The sequence below is a fragment of the Neovison vison genome, chromosome 5, assembly GCF_020171115.1.
Source record: "Neovison vison isolate M4711 chromosome 5, ASM_NN_V1, whole genome shotgun sequence".
Taxonomy (NCBI): Eukaryota; Metazoa; Chordata; class Mammalia; order Carnivora; family Mustelidae; genus Neogale; species Neogale vison.
Window position 1 is genome coordinate 135,178,740 of NC_058095.1, and position 22,077 is coordinate 135,200,816.

General features: G+C 42.4%; 1 protein-coding gene across 3 annotated transcripts in view; it reads right to left on the bottom strand.

The window, feature by feature from the left end:
- Positions 1-21,346, bottom strand: part of TBC1D4 (TBC1 domain family member 4) — a 189,106-nt gene extending 167,760 nt beyond the window's left edge. Inside the window, exon 1 of one of the 3 annotated variants that reach the window (XM_044249882.1) lies at positions 20,696-21,346. In XM_044249882.1, coding sequence (XP_044105817.1) covers positions 20,696-21,175 — 480 coding nt within the window. In that variant the 5' untranslated portion in view covers positions 21,176-21,346. The remainder of the gene's footprint in view (positions 1-20,695) is intronic. The other 2 variants (XM_044249874.1, XM_044249875.1) reach the window with 2 other exon arrangements.
- Between the last annotated feature and the right edge of the window lie 731 nt (positions 21,347-22,077).

Consider the following 22,077-nt stretch of genomic DNA (forward strand, 5'->3'; position numbering starts at 1 on the left):
TCGGCTCGGGTCATGATCTCAGGGTCCTGGGATCGAGTCCCGCATCGGGCTCTCTGCTCAGCAGGGAGCCTGCTTCCTCCTCTCTCTCTGCCTGCCTCTCTGCCTACTTGTGACCTCTCTCTGTCAAATAAATAAATAAAATCTTTAAAAAAAAAAATAAATAAAAATAAACCTTGAAGTAGAAAGAGAAAGCACTACGTCAGTTTTAACTGGGATCCTGTTTCCCATAAACCTTTCAGCCATTCTTTTAGCTCAAAAAGCTCTCTACTCACCTCCACTGCTACCCTATCTCTTGTCACAATCTGCCCCTGCTGCAATTCCCCACTTTCCACAAGTCCCCCTAATTACCAGCTCACCCATTCAGCACACCAGCCCTTGCCAGCAGGCCCCGGGTTGGTCAGGCTACGGGATCACTCCAGGCCCAGCAGGAAGCAGATCAGATTTTTACCAGCCTAGGGTAAGCATTGCCTTTGCTTCAAGGTCATCTTCATTTCCTTAGTTTTCTGTGTTCAGTCCTCAGCTGGAAACTTCTCTGCATTTCTTTCCTGTCCTCCAACACTGATGTGATACCAATTCACTCCCAATTTCCTTTTGGCTAATCTGATACCTGATTCCTTATCTTCATCTTCTCCAAATACATTTCTTTTTTATTTTTTTTCCCCAAATACATTTCTCATTGTTTGGCTTCGCTTTCTATGGTTCCCTCATGAAAGTGTATGTTTATGCCTGGCCACCACAATGTAATGATAACAATTTAATAATAATAATAATAATAAATCATTACCCTGTATTTCCTATGTTTGCATTATCTCACTTCTTTTTCATAATCCTGTCAGATAGGTACTAATATTATTCCTACTTTACAGGAGAGAATAAGAGATTTAGATTAAATAATTTGCTAATTCTCCCAATTCCATCTAGTCTATAGTCTGGCACTGTTTTGTTTTGTTTTTAAAGATTTTATTTATTTATTTGACAGACAGAGATCACAAGAAGGCAGAGAGGCAAGCAGAGAGAGAGAGAGGAAGAAGCAGGCTCCTTGTGGAGCAGAGAGCCTGATGTGGGGCTCGATCCCAGGACCCTGGGATCATAACCTGAGCCAAAGCAGAGGCTTTAACCCACTGAGCCACCAAGGCGCCCCGCTGGCACTGTTTTTTTCCCCTACTTTTCCTCCTCCCAAATACGTGCATACACTCTCTTCCACATCCCTTCTGTATAAATACAGCATTTTTTACCCAGTTTCCTACTGAAGACCTATCTCTTTTCTCTGGGTTCTTTTTCTTCAAACAGTGGTAGAACCATTCCCTGTATTTAATTATTTAACATTTTCTCTGTGTGTCTTTTCTCTTCCAACTGCTGTATAAACCTCTTTAAGGTCCAGGTCAAATGTCACACTTCTTATACCTCTGGATACAAAGTACAGACCTACTCATGAAGAAAACCCTCGGAAGAAACAACAAACAACAAACAAAACAAATATATATATTTTTTATATTTATATTTATATTATTTATATTTATATGAAATTATTTCAACAAGCACGTAATGAATGCCCCATATTGGTCATTGTGCTAGATGCTCAAGATACCAAAAAGACTGTCTCCACTTTCAATGAGCTTACAAACTAGTGGAGAGAGCCTTGCAAATAAACAACAAGAATACCAGAGAACTGCTGGAATAAAGCTATGTATAAGTATGGAGTGCAGAAGAAGAAGCAACTTTCAAACAGGGGATGGAGACTGATAGAGAAGATTTTATAGAAAAGGAAGTGACTTTTGAGGGCGTTTGTAAAGATTATCCACCAGGACACTGGATAAAAGGACATTCCCAACAAAAAGACCAGTATGTGAACATAAAGATGTGAAAGGCCCAGTGGGCATGAGAAATGGTAAGAAGTTCAAAGAAGGCTGAAAGACAGAGCTGGGGTGGAGGAAGGAAGAAGGGGCAGAACCGCAGCCATGTTAAAAAGTTTGGGTGGGGGGGTGCCTGGGTGGCTTAGTGGGTTAAAGCTTGTGCCTTCAGCTCAGGTCATGATCTCAGGGTCCTGGGATAGAGCCCCGCATCGGGCTCTCTGCTCGGCGGGCAGCCTGCTTCTCCCCCAACCACCCCCGCCGGCCTCTCTGCTTACTTGTGATCTCTGTCAAATAAATCAATAAAATCTTTAAAAAAAAAAAAAAAGTTTGGGTGGAGCCAAATTCACCCCCTCCGTGACTACAGAGTCTTACAGACTGGCCAATAGCATTACATAATGTTTAGTAAGCTGCACCGATTCATAATGTTTCCATGAATAGTCAACATGGCTTCCATCATCATCTTCAATGCTCACCACAATGCTTAAACCACCTGGCTTACAAGTACACATCTAACACTGGGCTGTGTATTTGGGGGACAAGTGTGTGTCTGTACCATAGGAAGTAAACAAAAGAGCAATCAGGAGCTCCTGCTCAGTTTACCACTTTTTAAAACTTTTTATTCCACACTTCTTAGAATCTACAATACACAATGGCATAAAGAAATTTGACTAGTAGCTTAGAATAATAAGGATTTAAAGACTGTTTGTTTGTACCATATTTCAGAAAAGGCTCCAAGTGGACTTCAGAAGGACTATCCGTGGATGTCAATTACCATAAATTCTCAAACTCCCATTTCCATATATAATGGAGCTATAAATTTCTTTAATACTAAGTTTCCAAAATTACTAGGTGCTATAAACTTGCCAGCTCTACCAAGATGTTCTTTCAAAGTGACATGACATTTCTGAGCAACTCAGAAATCACTGTGAGGCCTTTTTTTTTTTTTTAATTAACTTATTTAAATCCACAAATGCCATGTCCTTTACAGGAATTTAAGAATGACACAAAAACCATTAAAATTTCCTAATCACTACGTTCTTTACCTCCTATATACAAGTGGATGTATTGACTTTAAAAAAAGTCAACAGATTAAGAGTGACACTGCATTAAAGAATAAAAACCTACAAAAACCTTACGTGTTAATTATCTGTCCTTGTTCTCTAAACTCCAGAACCAGGCCCTGAAGCTTCCACATTCCTGGAGACTCAGTGCAGATGCCATGTCGGGGAATATGGAATGCCTCACCAAATATGCATTCTCTCAATAACTTCCCCAAGTAATTAACGCCAGCGTACATTACTCTCACTGTTGACCTGTTTCTGTAGAAATCACTTAAACCTCTTTCTCCCCAGCTGCTAACTGGCTAATCTTATACTTGACTGCCCTCCACCAATATTTGTGAATGGCCATGGCTGAGCTGATAACCACAGCAGTAATAAGGAACTTCAAACACTCTGACAACTATAAGAGAGTCATGGCTTCCGCCATTAACACGCAACCAAAATTCATCCTCTAACAATCCTACACTGACACCATTATTTTTTTCTCTGATGACTAATTTTTAAATATAATAAATATAAAATAATAATATATAATAATAAAATAAAAATATATAATAATTATATAACAATATAATATTTTATATATTATATATATTTAATATAATAATAATAATAATAAATATAAAATCCACTTCGATTATGGAGAGCAAATTGAATCAAAGGAACAAACGCAAACGTGTCCTATGTTCTAAAGCTTGGTATGATGATACCTAAGACAACTACCAAAGTATGTATTACCTCAAAAATAAGTAAGCAAAGAGAAGAATGCTGCCTTTAACCTGCTCTCTTTCTGGGGACGTCAAATCAGAAACCTCTTACTAGGTAGAAGAGTTAATATGTTGCCTCCTTCCAGGACTGAATGTTCTCCTCGCCTCATTTATAAACCTACAAAGGTGGAGGTGGAGGAGAGCAGGAGACAGAGCCGAGCTAAGTTTCCTTCAAAATGCCTGAAGCATCATTTTCCAAAGCTGAGAGCATCGTTACCACCTAGGGCCAACTGCCTGGCTGCCAATGCAGTCCCAAACGACCATAAATAAAGCCTTAATTATATTAATTAGAGCAATTGCTTCCTGCTGACCATCTGATTATTTGGGGGCCCCTGACTCAGCCCTGGAGCCAGTACCCTCCTTGGCTCACCCCATCCCAAACATCTTACTTCCCCACTGCTTATAGCCCTGCTCCTAATTATGCTCCAGCATGTCCTTGATTTCCTCTCGGAGACACCTCTTGCTATGACAACAGAGGTCTACTACCATTATCCAGCATTGACAGAGCATGGGTAGATGATTATGGGTAGATGATGTCCATGCCAGGACTCTAGAACATGACCTAAGATTAGAGGCTGGTCGACCACCTGATTTCTCATGGAATTTCCCCAGCTACTGATATGCAAAGTGTTATTTTAACACCTGTTTAGATATTCTAATTACCCAAACATGTAAACACTGTGTAAACTGTTAAGACACTCTCTATATTGCCCATATGCCTGCCGTGGCAGACAGTGGGTGACTCTCACTGTCGAAAGAAAACATGTAACAATTTGACCAGAAGTGTTATCAAGAAACAGCATCATCGGGACGCCTGGGTGGCTCAGTTGGTTGGACGACTGCCTTCGGCTCAGGTCATGATCCTGGAGTCCGGGGATCGAGTCCCACATCGGGCTCCCAGCTCCATTGGGGAGCCTGCTTCTCTCTCTGGCCTTCTTCTCGTTCATGTTCTCTCTCACTGTCTCTCTCTCAAATAAATAAATAAAATCTTTAAAAAAAAAAAAAAAAAGAAAGAAACAGTATCGTCAGGATGACAGCTGAGGTGTTTTAACAACGCCAACGTGCTGTGGCTACTCCTACGGGTCCTGTTGTGTCCTGGACTTACAGTTAACGGATACTGGTTCCTGGAGTTGTCAGGGGAAGGGACCCTGCATCTCCATTAGCAGTGGTTTCTCAATTCGCTGCACACAGGGCCACGCTACCGCCAACCCCATTACCAGCTCTTCAACAGATCCCCACAACTCACCCCAGAGATTCTGATGCGACAGATGTGGGGAAGGACCCAAGAATCTCGTAGACATGCCTACTTCCCTTAAACTCTGCAGGACGTTCTTATGTGCCATCAGGTTGAAAAACATCAGGGTAGCCCCCTCCCCCCACCCCCGCTGAGACGCCATTTTCAGTGGCCCCCTTGTTGGTGAAAATGGTTGGCAATGCTTGAGAAACCATAATTACTGATGGAAGGATGTCATTTCTCTCAGCTATCTTTAGTCAGAAAAAAGATCCAGCCCTCTCCAGATCGCTAAGATCCAGCCTTCTCATTTTACAAATGAGAACTCTTGATTTTGCCCCTGAAACCTAGTTCTCCCCCACTCCTCCCACCAGCCTTCCTGACATCTATAAATGTATCAAATGCACTCATTAGTTTAAAAAAAAAAACGGGGGGGTGGGGTGGAAATCAGCAAACTTGGGAATCATCCTTAATCATCACGTCCACAAGAGGCCTTCCCTGGCTCATCTCTTGGTTTTGGTTATACATAGCCGAAAGCTCAACTCAACTCACATAACAAGAAGTTATGAACAAGTCTGCAGGCAGGTGCTAAGCAGGCTTATGCCTATCAGTGTTTAGATGCAATTTTCCAGGCCTCTCCGATTGCCTAGCTCGTTTTCATCGTCACTGTGGTAGGGAAATAACTATAACTACATTTCAGGTTTTAAATCTACTTGTGACAGTCAGGAGAAATCTTTCTTAGGACCCCCAAGAAAATTTCTCTCCTCTTGCGTTGGCACAAAATGTCACATTCCCTGGGACCACGGGAGCCCCAGGCACAAACTCATTCCCTGGCTTGGGCCTGTACCCTGGACAATGGATGGCGTCGGGGCTGGGGCTGGGGCCAGCTTTCCCGTAGATTCTAGACTGACTGGCAGAGGAAGCATTAACTAGAAAAATGTAAGATTTTAAACAGTAAAGAAACCTAGAGAATCTATCTACTGCACAACCCAACCTGAGTAAGTTTTCTCTTAACTCTCTCATATCACCCCCTTCTTTTCCTTCACAGCCCTTTTTAAATTGGATACCTGTGGATATGGAGGTAACATTTCCGTAGTAGTAACCATATGGCACTGTTCTGCACGCTTTGAATGGATTCACTTAATCCTCACAACATTGAATGGATTCACTTAATCCTCACAACAATGCTCTCATCCCCATATTCAGATGAGGGGTTCAAGGTAAAGAGAGGTGCAAGAACTTGCCAGGACCATGGAGCCCAGCCAAAGTGGAGCTTTGGGTCCTTGAGATCCGACTACAGAGCCCAGGGGCTTGGCAATTACATTATGTAGTTCTTTTTACTTAGTTTTGCCTTGATTCTCCACAAAACTCTAAGATCCATGAAGCAGAGAATGCATCTGTTTTATAAACCACTCCAGCGTGGTGTCTAGTACAATACCAGGCATACAGGAAACATTCCATTCCTAGTAACTAAACAAATGAATAGATAGTTGAAGGAATAACTGAATGAAAGAATGAATGAATGAATGAGGTAATGAACAAAGGAACAACTAGAAAAACTAAGACCCAGATTAACACTGTGCATATTATATGACTACTTATGGAAGACTGGGGTCCAGAGCTTCAACTTCCTGTGTCGGGTCTGGCTTCTCCAGCCGAAGGCCTGTTATCTCTGTGTCACCTGATCACACCTGCATCATTAATAATAAATGGACTTTTCTCCTTTGCAAATGAAAAATTGAGCAGGAGTTAGTCACTTCTTTTGAGATACATTATACATGAACATGTTCAAAAGAGAGAACAATATAAGAATGGGATTTTCCTGCATTTACACTAACTGAAATAGACAAACATTTTGTTCATTGAGAAGAATCAAAACATAAATTATGTACAAAGCCCTTTGCAGGAGCAGGTACTGAGGAAATTTCATGAACATTTTTTTAAATCAACAATTTTTAGTAAACTCATCGGTTTAAAGTCTCCCCTTGATTTATGGAGATCTAAGTATACATAAAGTGTTGCTGTAATTCTCTTTCATGGTGGCAGCACGACATTTAAAAATAAATCATCTGGAAAATGTAAGCAGCTAAGAAAAAAATCACAGGGCATACATATGTCAGCTCCCACCATCAATGTCCAGAATTAATTCTGCTCTCCCAAAAGAAATCAGAGCAATATCATAGCAAACAAGGATTCCAGAGAGACTATTAACTGGTATAATCACATGCACACAAAAGCTGTCAACCTGACCGGTTCCTAGGTAAATGGGTTAATGTATTATGACTCAAACCCAGTACTAACAAATATCAACTCCCATTCCCAGTATGTACAGTACAGCTTTTCTCCCCCGACAGAAGTGACTGGACACTTTGTTCTCCAGTCCAGGAAAAAAGAAAACCACCTCTGTAAATGGGCAAACATGTTGGGAAACTATATTTACCTTTTGCCTTAATAAGCAGCTACATTTGCTGTTTCAAATAAGATGCAATTAGCAATGTCCATGTCTTACAATGAACATACTAATGGAAAGCAGGTTTTTAAAGGTCATTCCAATCATGAATAAAGGACAAGGACAAACTCCAGAAGCTCACTTAGAAAACACACAGCTTCACCAATGGAGCAAAATGGAAATCTCCTACCCCATGCAAGGCTTCAAAAGTTGAAGAAAATCTGGAGAGAAGTAATGCTCCAAGAAAGGCATGATGGAAGACAAGGAAGGAGTGAGGAGGAAATGTCCCTTCTGAGGAAAAGGCCGAGGGCCTATATTTATAAAAGCACATGACTGCGGCACTTTTTAATTTTTCCTGGAAAAATAAAGCCATCTTTCCTTGTGTTGTTCCCTTTAAAGTAGAACCCCAGGGGAACAGTGTAGAACGGGAATACCGTCCTACTGGTAGCTTGGTTCATGCCCCAGGGGCCACTGAAAACTACAATCAACCTATCTAAGTGTCCTTATTATAAACATTACACAATATGAATACAAGGTAATTACTCCGTGACAAGGGCAAGCTGTTTAAGCAAATAAAGAAATCCAGAATACAATCCTACATCTTATTATCGGTCTATAGTTCACTATGGACATTGGCCCTGGTATTTTCCTTTTTCATCCCTGGCCACACCCTGGTGATCTCCTCTCCAGCCCCTCATTTCCCTTTTGGATTAAAATAAAAAGTTCTGAATACCTTTTAGGCCTTCCTCGCCCTTTCTAGGATCAGGCTTAAAAATCAGGGCCTTGGAAATTGGTTAGATTTGGGAATAAAAACTTACAGAAGCCATCCAAAGCGTTGTGTAACTAAATAGTTTACCGGATGAGATCATACTTGCACCGAGAAGCCTAAATAACTGAACTGGACTGAAAATGAAGAATAATCCAATTACTGCAAGGATACTTTCACAATACCACTCGCTGATCACCTTCCAGATGCCCAAAGGCTCGACTCATGTCATTCAGAGAAAAGGCCATGAAGACGCCTGTTCTGTAGGCAGCTTCAATAAACTTCCCATGTTTTGGTAGGGGAAAAAAGCAGACCAACTTAAATTAGTCTAGAAATCTTTTCTTTTCTTTTTCCAGAAATTACACTATATATATATATTTTATATATATATTTTTTATATATTATATATATATATATATATATATATATATATATATATATATTTTTTTTTTTTTTTTTTTAAATGCCTTCTTGGAGTGCCTGGGTGGCTCAGTGGGTTAAAGCCTCTGCCTTCAGCTCAGGTCATGATCTCAGGGTCCTGGGATTGAGCCTCGCATCGGGCTCTCTGCTCAATGGGGAATCAGCTTCCCCCCCTCTCTGCCTGCCTCTCTGCCTACTTGTGATTTCTGTCAAATAAATAAATAAAATATTTTAAAAATATGTCTTCTTTATAAACCCACTTAATATTATAAGCAGGATGATGTCTCTAAAATTATAAATATTCATAACAAAAAATAAAACTGAGCAAACAATACAATTAACTCCTGCTAAAGTTAACAACTAAAGGTGACAAATATGGGAACATATTTGCGCACATCCCGGCAAACAGATTTCAGTCTCTTGCCAGCAGATTTAAATTCCTTGAGGGCAGGTACTGATTCTTAATCTCAATCTGTTGCAATGAATCTCTATTATAGAACTAGGTCCCAGGTATACAACCATGAGCAGACAAGAGCTCTCTCCCTATGAAGTTTACCTTACATTCTAGAAATAGTGGGTGACATTCCCCTAGAATTTTTTAAAAATTAATTTTAGGGGCGCCTGGCTGGCTCGGTTGGTAAATCATGTAACTCTTGATCTAAGAGTCATGAGTTCAAGCCCCACGTTGGGTGTGAAGGCTACTTAAAAAAAAGTAATAATAATTTTTTTTTTTTAAGATTTTTTTCTTTATTTATCTGACAGAGATCACAAGTAGGCAGAGAGGCAGGCAGAGAGACAGGAGGAAGCAGGCTCCCTGCAGAGCAGAGAGCCCGATGAGGGGCTCGATCCCAGGACCCTGGGATCATGACCTGAGCCAAAGGCAGAGGCTTAACCCACTGAGCCACCCAGGCGCCCCAAAAAGTAATAATATTTTTAAATGTACTCATGTCAGAAGGAAAACAGGGCTGAGGTAGAATGAAAAACTGAGTTACCTGTCTACTTTAGATAGAGGGTCACCAGAGACCAATCTGTGTAAGCAACATTTGTGATTTAGGCAAAGAACGAGACCTGAGAAAAAGCCAATCTAGCAAGAATGGGGACTACACATGCAAAGGTTTTGAAGTGACCCCGGAGCTGGGCTTGTTTAAGGACAGCTGAAGTGTACAGCAGGGACTGGAGAACAGATGTCCAAGCTGGACGGACCAACCCAACTGGAAGGGGAAATCTACATACTATTCGGAGTGCAAAGGGAACCTGGTCTGGTTAGTGTTTTATAAGCACACTCCTGGGGCTCCATGGAAGACGGGTCTGACTAAGGGCAAGAGCAGAGCAGGGAGAACAGCGGAGAGGAGAAGAGTCCCAGCAAGAGATCGCAGGGTTTATACCACCCAGGGGCAGGTGTAGTGGAGAGATGTGACCTGTTAAAACTAAGTTTTGGAGGATGAATCAACAGGCTATCCCTCCAGAACTGTAGCTGGGGAGTGAAAAGTAGGACTCCAATATAATCCCTTGGTTTACCAGCATTAATAACTACATATTTAAGTGTAGGTATCAAGGAAGCATTTAGAAACTAAAAAAAAAGCTTGAGTTCAGAGAAAAGAGCTAGGCTACCTTGATAAATGTGGAGGCCATCAATAAAAATTTACAAAGCAGGTTTTAGAAAATGCATGGGGTTTGGAATCCCAGATCCGCCTTGATAGCTTGTGTCCTTAGGAAAATGACGGGCTTCATTTTCTCACCTATAAAACGGGGATTAAAAAAAACCATTTTAAAAATATTATCTAGAGCAGAAGTCAGCAAACTTAGTGAAGGGACAAATAATAAAAAGACTTTAAGTTTGGTGGCCATAGAGTGTCTGCCCAAAATACTCAAGACTGCCATGGAGCAGGAAACCGGCCACAGACAGTCTGTAAACAGGGGAGTAGAGCTGGTTAAAATGAAACTGTATTTTAAAAATAAAGGTCATAGTTTGCCAGCTGCTGGTTTACAGCAGTAGTTGTCCACGGTAATCCTGGACCAGGAATATCAGCATCACCTGGGAACCTGTCACAGACACAAATTCTGGACATCACCCAGGACTTTCACAACCAGGGGCGGCGTCCAGTGATCGGTCATTATTACAAACTTTCCAGGTGATGCATGTTAAAGTTTGAGAACCGCATGGTCAAGAAAATAAATAAGTACAAAGTGATTAGAACTAGTATCATTATTATTATTACTATTATAACTGGCTCCTAGAAGTTTAGAGTATAATTCCCAAAGACAGAAGCAAATGCTGGATTTTTATGGTACATCAAGCAAAAGAGAGACAAACTGCTAGAATCTAAGGTAGGCTTAGGTAAGACGACTTGAGAAATTAAAGATTATTTTTTATACTCTTTATTCTAAAGAACTCCTTTTCTCATATACTAATTAAGACATATTTTATTTAGTCTTGTTCACAATCCACTAGTCAAAACATATAATATAGTCTCAAATATATATACATCTCCAATTTAACTTTTTTTTTCTTTTAAAGATTTTTTATTTCTTCATGTAACAGACAGAGAGATCACAAGTAGGCAGAGAGGCAGGCAGAGAAAGAGGGGGGAGCAGACTCCCTGCTGTGCAGAGAGCCCAATGCAGGGTACTATTCCAGGACCCTGAGATCATGACCTGAGCCGAAGGCAGAGGCTTAACCCACTGAGCCACCCAGGTACCCCAATCCAACTTCTAAGAGAAATAGTTTTAGGGGCACCTGAGTGGTTCAGTCATTAAGTGTCTGCCTCCAGCTTGGGTCGTGATCTCCAGGTCCTGGGATCAAGCCCCACGTCGGGCTCCCTGCTCAGCAGGGAGTCTGCTTTTCCCTCTGCCACCCATATTCCCGCTCATGCTTGTGTGCTCTCTCTCTTCTCTCCCTCTCAAATAAATAAAATCTTTTTTAAGAAATTAAAGAAAAAAAAAAAAAAAAGAAACAGGTTTAATGCCAATTAACTAACTCCCAGATCCCTAACAGCATATTATTCTCTGTTGCTATGACTAGCCTCTATTGCTATGACTAACACACTGTACTTATTATACAGCACAGAATGAGCAAAGTTGTCAAATGTCATTTATTATTTTAACAGAATAATCTGACCTCTGGAAAAAGTTTAGGATCAATGGGGAAGTTAAAATATAAAGAGTGGTGCCAAGAAACAGAATGTAATACCATCCATTTTTACATTATTTTTAATATTGGGATTAAAAACCAGAGATCTGCCTATTGAGCATGCCTCAAATTAGATAAAAGAATTAGAGATGAGCAGTGCCTTGCTGGCTCAGTTGGTAGAGCATGTGACTCTTGATCTTGGGGTTGTGAGTTTGAGCCCCATGTTGGGTCTAGGTTACTTAAAAAATAAACTTAAAGAAAAAAAAGAATTATGGATGAACATAGAGGAGTCACGCCCACCATTACTATTAGGCTATGTTCATGTCCACAGACCTTTGCAAAATTCCATATGAAAACTAAAATAAAATCAGTACACAAGCTTGATAGCTTTAGAAGAAGCCAACAAGAAAGGGCAAGGACCAGACAACAGATCATCTCCCGGAAGAGGGAAAACAAGCGTCCACAACTGGAAAACAATTCAATCAAGCAGACAGCATGCAATATTTAAAGAGCTAGGCAACAGGCACTGGCTGGTCTTCACAGTGAGCAGTCAGCACAGAGTGAAGAGATATCCCGACAGATACAGAGCATGCTCCCGGGGACCAAATGGGAAGAGAGATTTAGAAAACCAACCAGGAAGGCCATCAGCTTAATTTTAGGTAAACCCACAAAAATCTCTCAGGCTGCTCAGCTAATGAGAATGAAGTGCCTGAAACCAGGGCAAAAGGTTAATTGAAAAAGCCAGGAGCCATCGAGGGCCTGAAAACAAATTTGCCTGTTGGCTTGTAAAAGGCCTAGATCATAAATGTATTTGTCCACACTATATAACCTGCTCCTGGAAATGTTTATGAAGGTACAATGGTAAGATGCAAAAGAATGCCTGATTTGCCCAAAAGTACAGTTTGACTTAGAAAACTAAAACTGAGGCCACCTGAGTGGCTCAGTGGGTTAAAGCCTCTGTCTTCAGCTCAGGTCATGATCCCAGAGTCCTGGGATCGAGTCCCAGGGCAGAGCAGGGAGCCCGCTTCCTCTTCTCTCTCTCTGCCTGCCTCTCTGCCTACTTATGATCTGTCTGTCAAATAAATAAATAAAATCTAAAAAAAAAGAAACTAAAAATGATAATGAACTCCTCCAAAGTGACATTGATAGTATAAAGTTCCATGGTTCTAACACGGAGAATTTTAGAAATTCATGTAAAAATTCACAGCAGTGTCAAAGTGGAAACTATTGAACTAGTTAAGGGCGGCCACAACGTAAAAGAACTGGAGCAGCAAATTTAGGCTTCTATATTTAGCCGGGAAAATCCCATTACTTGGAGATCCTCTTTCCAACCCAACCTCTTACAAGAAATAAAACTTGGAAGAGATCAGTAATTTAAAAAATAGTAACTCCTGTATCTTCTTGGTGGGCTGCAGATACCAGTGTTAAGATAATCTGAAATTAAACCAACCAAAATTTTAATCCCACATTTTTCCCTTTCTATCATGTGATTATAGATTATCAGGGATCCATTAAATAACATCTAAAAGTTTAAACCCGGAGTTTTCCAAACTTACGGATTGTTCAGTATCTTTTCAAAGGTAACTGACGAAGCGGACATCGTTATTTCACTGTTAGTCTATTTCAATATGTTCACAAAAATCTAGATATAAACTTCATATCCTTATAGCATTAGTTTTTAAACAACTCTAAAGACAAAATCAATTTACAAAATAGCCACAAACACAAGTATAAAACCAGTACTATTTATACTCACAACCTAAATTCAATGTAATAAAAGATATTTTCCCAAACAACAGGACTAGGACACAGCATAGGAACAGCATGCCAGTGTGGTCCTTGTGATTTTTTTTTCTAAACCACTTTTTTTCTTTTTGAACTCCTACAAAAGCATACATAAGCCCATCAAGTCATTGGGCTTTATTTTGACTTCAAATTTTACATTTTCTTGGGGCACCTGGGTGGCTCAGTCGTTTAAGCATCTGCCTTTGGCTCAGGTCATGATCCCAGTGTCTTGGGATGGACACATCGAAATCCCCGCTCAGCAGAAAGCTGGCCTCTCCCTTTGCCTGACGCTCCTCCTCTCTCTCTCTCTGACAAATAAACAAATAAAACTTTTAATTTGAAAAGAAAAAAAAGCATCTGTCTTTGGCTCAGGTCAGGATCTCAGGGTCCCGGGATGGAGCCCCGAGTCCAGCTCTCTGCTCAGCACAGACTCTGCTTCTCCCTCTACCCCTCCCCTGCACTGGTGTTCTTCCTCTCCACCCAAATAAATAAATAAAATCTTTTCTAAAAATTTACATATTCTTTTGTCTTTTTTTTTTTTTTAAAGATTTTATTTATTTATTTGACAGAGAGAGATATCACAAGCAGGCGGAGAGTCAGGCAGAGAGAGAGAGAGAGAGAAGCAGGCTCCCGCCAAGCAAAGAGCCCGATGCGGGGCTCGATCCCAGGACACTGAGATCACGACCTGAGCCGAAGGCAGCGGCTTAATCCACTGAGCCACCCAGGCGCCCCTATTCTTTTGTCTTTAACTTAAGGTAATTATGATAAGACAACTTGGTTCCAGTACTTCTTGCTTGATCATATATATTTTATAATGATGGTAAGGGTACTATTTTTATATCTTATAATTTTATACTTTATACTATATAATTATATAGTTTCATCTTATAATAGTTTAATAGTTTATACTTCATACTTTCTTATGCTTTATAGTGTTTATATACACTTGATATAATGCATAGTTGTACCTGTTCTTAAATACACATTCTAAAGCCTTATATTCTTTTCCAAACGTATTCTAAATTTTTATTCTAAACTGTACTTACAGAGGTTACAGAGAGACTGTCATAGTTTATTTCCCTGCCTTCCTAAGGCCACTACATAAAAGATACACCAGAGTTCAACTTCCCCAGCCTAAGATATCATGTAGACCTTTTGCTTCTCATTAAAACAAATATATAAAAATATATTTGTTATAATGAATACACATATATAGGTATAACTATATCCAAGCATGCACTAAACATTAATTATTATTTTACAAATTTAATGAGCATATTTAACTATGGATATTTTTAATATAAACATGAGAAAAAGTAAACAAATACTGCATAATCTGATTCACATATGGTACCTAAAAAGTCAAACTCATAAATGCACAGAGTAGAATTGCAGTTTCCAGGAGCTGGGAGATGGCAGAAATGGAAAGATGTTGGTCGAACAGAACCAACCGTCAGTTATGCAGGATGACTAAGTTCTGAAGATCTAATGAGCAGACAGCCCGGTGACTATCATTAATAAAATACTACATTGTATACTAGAAATTTGCTAAGAGTAGATTTTAAGTTTTCTCAACACACACACAAAAGATAGCCATGGGAGCAATAATTATTCAGAATGGTCATCATCTTATTCACGAAAATGTAAACTCTATTTCTTTTTGTCTGATTTTTTTGTTTTTAAGATTTATTTTAGAGGATACATAGTGCAGTGGTGGGGGGTGCAGAGGAGAGGGAGAAAGAGAATCCCAAGCAGATCTGTAGCGGAGCACAGAGTTCAAAGTGGTGCTGGAGCCCAGGATCCTGAGATTGTGACCTGAGCTGAAATCAAGAGTCAGATGTCCAACCAGCTAAACCACCCAGGCACCCCTGCTTGATTTTCTTAACAGTCAGGGTACCAAACATGCAGAATGCTCTGGATGCAATTTTATTTCTCTGGATGCAAATAAATAAATCTTTATTTTTTGCAAAATCTTATCATAACCTCACATTGCAGCATACTCCTAAGAAACTGTTTATTCCATCTGCAAAACTTAAAACTTTGGCTTGAAAGGTAAAGTTTTCATTCAACACATGGATAGTCCTAGGATGACCAGCAGAATAACTACCTAGGGAAGATGTGCAAAGCCATTTAGCTAGAAATTGAAGATTTTCTTAAAAAATCTTCTGTAGTCAGGTATTACTCCTCCTCACACTCACCTTGAACTTCAAAGTCTGAGAACTGTAAAAATAACTAAGGGGATAGAAGTGGTCATAAAACCCAACAAATGAATAAATCATTGAGGGCAGTGGATCTCCATGTGTGGTCCCCCGACCAGTAGACTGAGCATCATCATTGGGAGAGCTTGTTAACATCAGAAATTGGAGAGGGGGTGGATAGTCATGTGTTTTAACAAGCAGGTAATTCTTTTTTTTTTTTTTTTTTTTTTTTTTTGTTTATTTTGAGAGAGAGAGAGAGACAGTGAGAGAGAGCATGAGAGGGGAGGTCAGAGGGAGAAGCAGACTCCCCATGGAGCTGGGAGCCTGATGTGGGACTCGATCCCAGGGCTCTGGGACCTGAGCTGAAGGCAGTTGCTTAACCAACTGAGCCACCCAGGCGTCCACAAGCAGGTAATTCTGATACATACTCAAGTTTGAGAACCACAACTCTGGCTTATGATAAACAAGCCCAGATAACTGAATAGTCTCAGTCTTCACTATAACTAACACTGCCTCATAATTGGGAGGCTCTGGGCACACATTTTTTACCTTTCCCCCAGATATCAAGGTCAAGATTCTACCATGGTGTAGAGCCAGGGCAATTCAACCTCCAACTCAAATCAGGACAGGAGGGCTTGGTTGGCGACAAAAAAGCAACTATAGCAAACATGAAGGGAGAGATCTATCTGTCTAGAATGGCACAGACTATTCCGGAAGCAGAAAGAGAAACATGAAAACTTTCAGATTTCCATTTCTTTAGTTTCCTGACTAGTATAGCCCCATTAGCAATGAGTAAGAACTTCTGAGAAATTTTCCCTTTTGAAAGCTATCAAAGAACTAAATTGAAATTGGTTACCTGAATAAAGCTCAGAAAATACTAAATATTTTAAGAGAAACAAAAACATTACAAATTTAGAGAACTTTGAGCTCAAATAAACTGGTGTCAAGTTCATCTTTAAGAATTTTAAGAACACAACTTATAAAATCTCTTTGAAATTACATTCTTGCAAGCCTCAAGAAATACATAAACAAAATCAGCAAAAATCATAGTAATCATGTTTTTGTTTTTTAAATGATTGCTTATTCTGTAATTTTGAAATATAATTTTCATGCAGTCTCATGCAAACGATAATTAACATCTTTAATCTCTAACAATATTTATAAACACTAACAACTCTTGCTTTTTTTTCCATATGGTAAAATAGACATAACTTAGAATAATTTCTGCTTTTCATTTGGGAAATTGAGATAATGCTACGCAGTCTCTTTCTGAAAGTAGATAAAGATAAAAATTTGAAAAATATAAGTGACCTACCCTAGATCTTAGATAGAGAATCAGATATTGGTTCCTCAACCAGTTTTAAGTCTATAATTCAATTTTTGCCAGTGGGTTTTTTTTAATTATATAGTTAAGTACTTTTACTAATTCAAATATCCAAGTTTGGCTGAAATGTACTAAGCCTGACATTCCTCCTGTGCAGGACCACACAGGCTTGAATAAATGGGAACCACTCTGCACAGGCATATATTTGATCTGGAACTGGTTCGTTTGCTCCTGACCCCCACCTCTCTTTGCATCTGGGACAAACAGCTCCTCATTAGGCCATTCTGGCTGGGAGCTCCTTAAGCCCCACATGCTTAAGTTGACTCTGACCCCCCGCAGAGGACAGGGGGGTCCAGAGGGCACATCACCATGGCAACACCCCACAACAGACCCAAGCCACTAGCACAGTGCTCCCATCTTAGAGGTTACCTGTAGATCCACCCCCCAAAAGAGATGAGCAGATACTCTGCAAAACCTTATCATTTCTTATGTGGAAACTAGCCATCTCAGTGGCTAGGTATGAACACAAACTTTTCCATTTAGCTGTGGTCACCGCATTTCCTGGTTTGCCCTACACGATCCGGGTTTATCCTTGTTACGTATGTGTAATTAGCAGTGCCCCTGTTCTCAATAAAAATTGCCCTAGATTAGAGGCGCCTAGGTGGCTGGCTCAGTTAGTTAAGCCTCTGACTCTTGATTCTGGCTCAGGTCGTGATCTCAGGATCCTGAAATCAAGCCCCAGGTTGGGTACCACTCTCAGTGGAGAGCCTGCTTAAATTTTCTTTCTCTTCTCCCCCCACGTACTCTTTCTCTCTCAAATAAATAAATCTTTAAAAAAAAGATCATCCTAGATGATTCATTGAACAATTCATTAAACATCCTAGATTCATTAAACAGTGAATTATATGGTCATCCTACACAAAGGCCTATTTCAGCAAAGGGACAGGCATGAGAGACAAACCAGAGGCAAAGTTATTCATGGATGTTTGCCGGCCTACTCCTCTAGGCTACTTTCCATACTTTATTCAGTGACTGGAGACTCTTTTAACAATGATCTTAAAGTCCAACTAAATAATTCTCAGGGACAAAGCAGACGGTAGGTCTTCTTCCTCCTGATTTCAAAGGTGCCTAGAACCATCCAGAGCCTACTCTGGGGTATGAAGCATACCCCTAGATGGTAACAATGTGAGGAATCCATCCCTTTAACCAGTTCAGCTGTAGAAACATCACTTTTGAGAATATTATTTATAAATTCTTCCCCCAAAATGGCCCTGTGCCTACTATGAGAGCCATACTAAGTGAATCCAGATGCCCAAACGGAAAAGTGGCAAAAAGCAACAGAGCCTGATGATTGCACTCGTCCTTTCAACAAATATTTATGAAAAACAACGTGGCAGCCTTTATATCTTTGAAGCCAAACCTCAGATGTGTTTTGTTTGGTCCAGATAGGAATCTCAAATGTTTAAAATATTTGCTAATACTTTAAAATATGAAGTCATACAAAAAATCCAGACTTCCACTCTTAGGAAACCAGAAGCTCTGACAACACCAGACTTGTATCTTGTTAATGCAATTTGCAACTGGTGCTGAGTAACTCCCTGAGAAACGAGCATCACTCGTGGTCCTTGGTCCTTACTCAATCTCCACCTCACTCAACCAGATCCCATGCATTTGAGTTTGCAACCCTGCTATATGGCTGGAGATAATCCTTCATGGAACATCTGGCCTTTCAATTTAAGGATCCTCTACCAGGGATTCTCTTGGTTCAGAGTAAACGGGAATCCATATCTTTAGACCAAAGACTCAACAGGGAAATGACAATAAACAGGAAAAGTTAGGAGTTTTTTTCTCTTTTATCAAACGGGCATATGGTTGCCAGTATTCCTACAGGATCCAAAGGAAGAAATGAGCCTAAGCCTGTTGTTATTTGTAAAACAATAGCACATTCAGCCTCAAACACCTAAATACATAATTAAGGTAAGAAAAAGGGAGGGGGCATGTTTTTAATCAATCCTCTAACAAGGAAGCTGGGAAGGGCTCAACAGCCACTGTCAAGAATTCTAAGTGCTTCGACCTTAAAGAAACTTTGACCATCAATGACATTAGCCATGATGTATCAGATCAGAAGAAAATACTTTAACATAAGCTACCCAAAATCATAAAACATTCCTTACAGTCCTGTGAAAATGCAATTTCTTCCTCCTTACTGAGAGAACCAAAAAAAAAAAAAAAACACTTAATACAACAAAATTAGTGATAATTTTCAGATATAAAGAACATACTGCACTCCCATTTCAACAGAGGTAAAAGCTAAAAATAAGCTTTGAACAAATAAGCACAAAGTGAAATGCATTTTAATCATGGATTTAAATGTTGAGATCATTTGTAAAAAGGTATTTTAACGGTGGTCATATAACTTAAAACTGTTCTCTTCATACTGGGAGTTCTGAATGTTAAGGTATTAATCTAGCTTACAAAATAATTGATGAAAGCTAAGACAATGAGCTTTTATTTTCTTCAATTCAGCTACAGACCTTTTGTGAATAACCCTTTCAATGACAGATGCTAAAATAATGAATCAAGAAAAAAAGCCTATTTGCAGGATGTGTTTCTGCCTTGACTACTATTAATTTCCCAGCTACTCAAGGAACAGCCACATGTTGCAACTGAGACTTTGTTTACATATAGAGAACATTATTTTTCTAAAGCACTTTGCAAACATTAAAGAGCTGTTTTTAGAATAGCATTTCAGGGGCTTAGCACATGATAAAAACTCCTTACACTTTTATTTTAAAACGAGTTTTCAAAGACTTAATCACTGTCACAAAGTTTTGTTTAGATTCCTCCAACCATTGGTAAAGGGGCTTGCCTGTTTTTAAGGAAGTAAAAATGCACTTTTTGGTAACAGACACTTCAATTTAGTAGACTTTGGAGAAATATTAGAAAATAGATCTTGGCCTCTTTTACGAAATGGCTTTTTAAATCTCCCAAGCTGGTATCTGTCTCCAATTAATGCGGAAACACACACACACAACAACAACAACAACAACAACAACAAAACTGTTTTTTAAAAAAAAGCAAAACGAAACAAAAAGTTTTCTTTCCACTCAAAATCTAAACGCAGATTCCTACTTGGTGACATCGTTGTCGACTAACTTTTCCCTAAACTCCCAGACACGCAGGTGCTGCCGTTACTAGGACTCGACGTTCCACGTGGGTTAAGGTTCAACACTCCACCAAGGCGGAGAGTGAGTGCAGGGCCTCGAGGACCCCAACTCTCCAGTGCCTGGTCTCACGCACACGTACAGACGCAAACCAAGGCCAAGGCCAGGCTTCCCTCCTCCCGGCACACCCCAAACACCGCAGTCCTCCCGAACCGAGCGCTGCTTGCCGCGTCCTCCTGGGGCGCACCCGCTCCTCCACCACCCCGGGACCACTCTCCGCCAACCTCCCGCTCTCCGGCTCCCGCGGGGCGTCCGCTCCTGCCACCCCGCCCACCCCCGAACGCAGGCTCCAACACTCCTGGTCCTCCGGACGGGAGGAGTGGACGCTGGAGCGCGCCACGTGGAGGGTGCGCGCTTAGCAGCCCGACCACAGTCCGTCAGCCTTCCTCAGGGGTCCCAGCGCCTCCAGCCCCGCGACTCCTCCCCAGGGCGCCGGACCCTCCCCAGGGCGCCGGACCCTCCCCCGCGCCTCGAGCCTCCGTCTTGCCTGATTGGGGTCTGTGGCGCGGAAAACGTGGCAGGCCATCTGGGACTCGGGGTCGTCGGGCTGCGCCTTGATTAGGTAGGCAAAGTAGGTGAGATCGTGGCTGTTGTGAATGAAGCGCGAGATGTGCTGTGCCTTGTGCTCGAAGATGAACACCGCCGGGTTGGGCTGCGCCGCCGCGGGGCCGACGCCCCCCGCGGCCCCAACGCCGGGAGCCGGGACACAGCGCAGGAAGGGCGCGCTGAGCACCAGGAGCACCTCGCGGGCGGCCGGCGCCCCGCAGCCGCCCGCCTCCGGCTTCTGGCTGCGCCGGCGGATCTCAGCCATGAGCCAGGGCAGCATGGGCAGCGTGGTCCTGCGGTCCAGGCACGACCCCCCCACGTACCACAGCCGAAACCGTTTGTCGCCCGGCTTCCCGGGACCCGGCTCCGGCTCCAGAGGGTGCGGGAACGGCTCATCCTGAATGCAGCTGGGGGGCTCCATAACACGCGCCCCACGAAGGCACCGAGGCGGCCGGGTTAGGCGCGCCGCGCCCCCGACTGCCGCGCTGAAGGCGCCGCGGAAACCGTGCCAGTTGCCGCACCCGGGCCCCGCGCCCTCTCTGGCACGGCAAGACCACGAACTCCGCGCTTCAGCGGCCCTGCCCCATGCGGCACTCCCCCCCGCGCGGCTCGGAGGCTCGGCGGCGGGCACCCTGGGTGCCCGGGACTGGCAGGAGAGGGCGGCTTAAATCGTCATCCTCCTTCCTCGCGCTAGCGCCTAGGGGCCGCACTTCCCCCTTCCTGCGCCGCGGACCCCGCGCCGCTGCCCGTCGCCGCCTGCTCCAGCGCTGCAGAGCCGCTGCGGCCGCCGCGCTCGCCCCGGGCAGGCAGACGGAGGCTGGGCGGGGAATGGGCTGTGGGCGGGCGGGGTGACTTGGGGCGGAGCTGACTCCTACCAGGGTGACCGGCTGTCACCTGGAAGGTCGGGGCCGCCGGGCTTCGGCGCGATCAGCCCTACGGAAAGGGCCTGCGAGCACTGTTCCGCTGGAGAACAACAATACCAAAACGTGGCCACGCTGGGCCGCTCCCCCTAGCTGTCGCCGCGGCCCGGCTCGCTGCTCCTCCTCCCAACTGTTCCCGTCCCTCCCTCGCGCCTTCCTTCCTTCCAGGCTGCTACTTTAATCGGGCTGCTACCCCGCCTCCCGCCGGGCGGGCGGAGAGCGTCGCCTCTAAAAGCTTTTCTGTGAAGTCGCCTCTCCGCCTTTTCCCCCGGCCCCTGTCCCAGCCCGCCCCTCCAAACCGCCCCTGGGGCAGCCGTCCTGCGGCTGGCGCGGGCACTGCCTGCATCTACACCGCCTCTCCCGGGTCGCGGACGTCCCCGGCCCCTCGCGCGTCTCTGCTGCC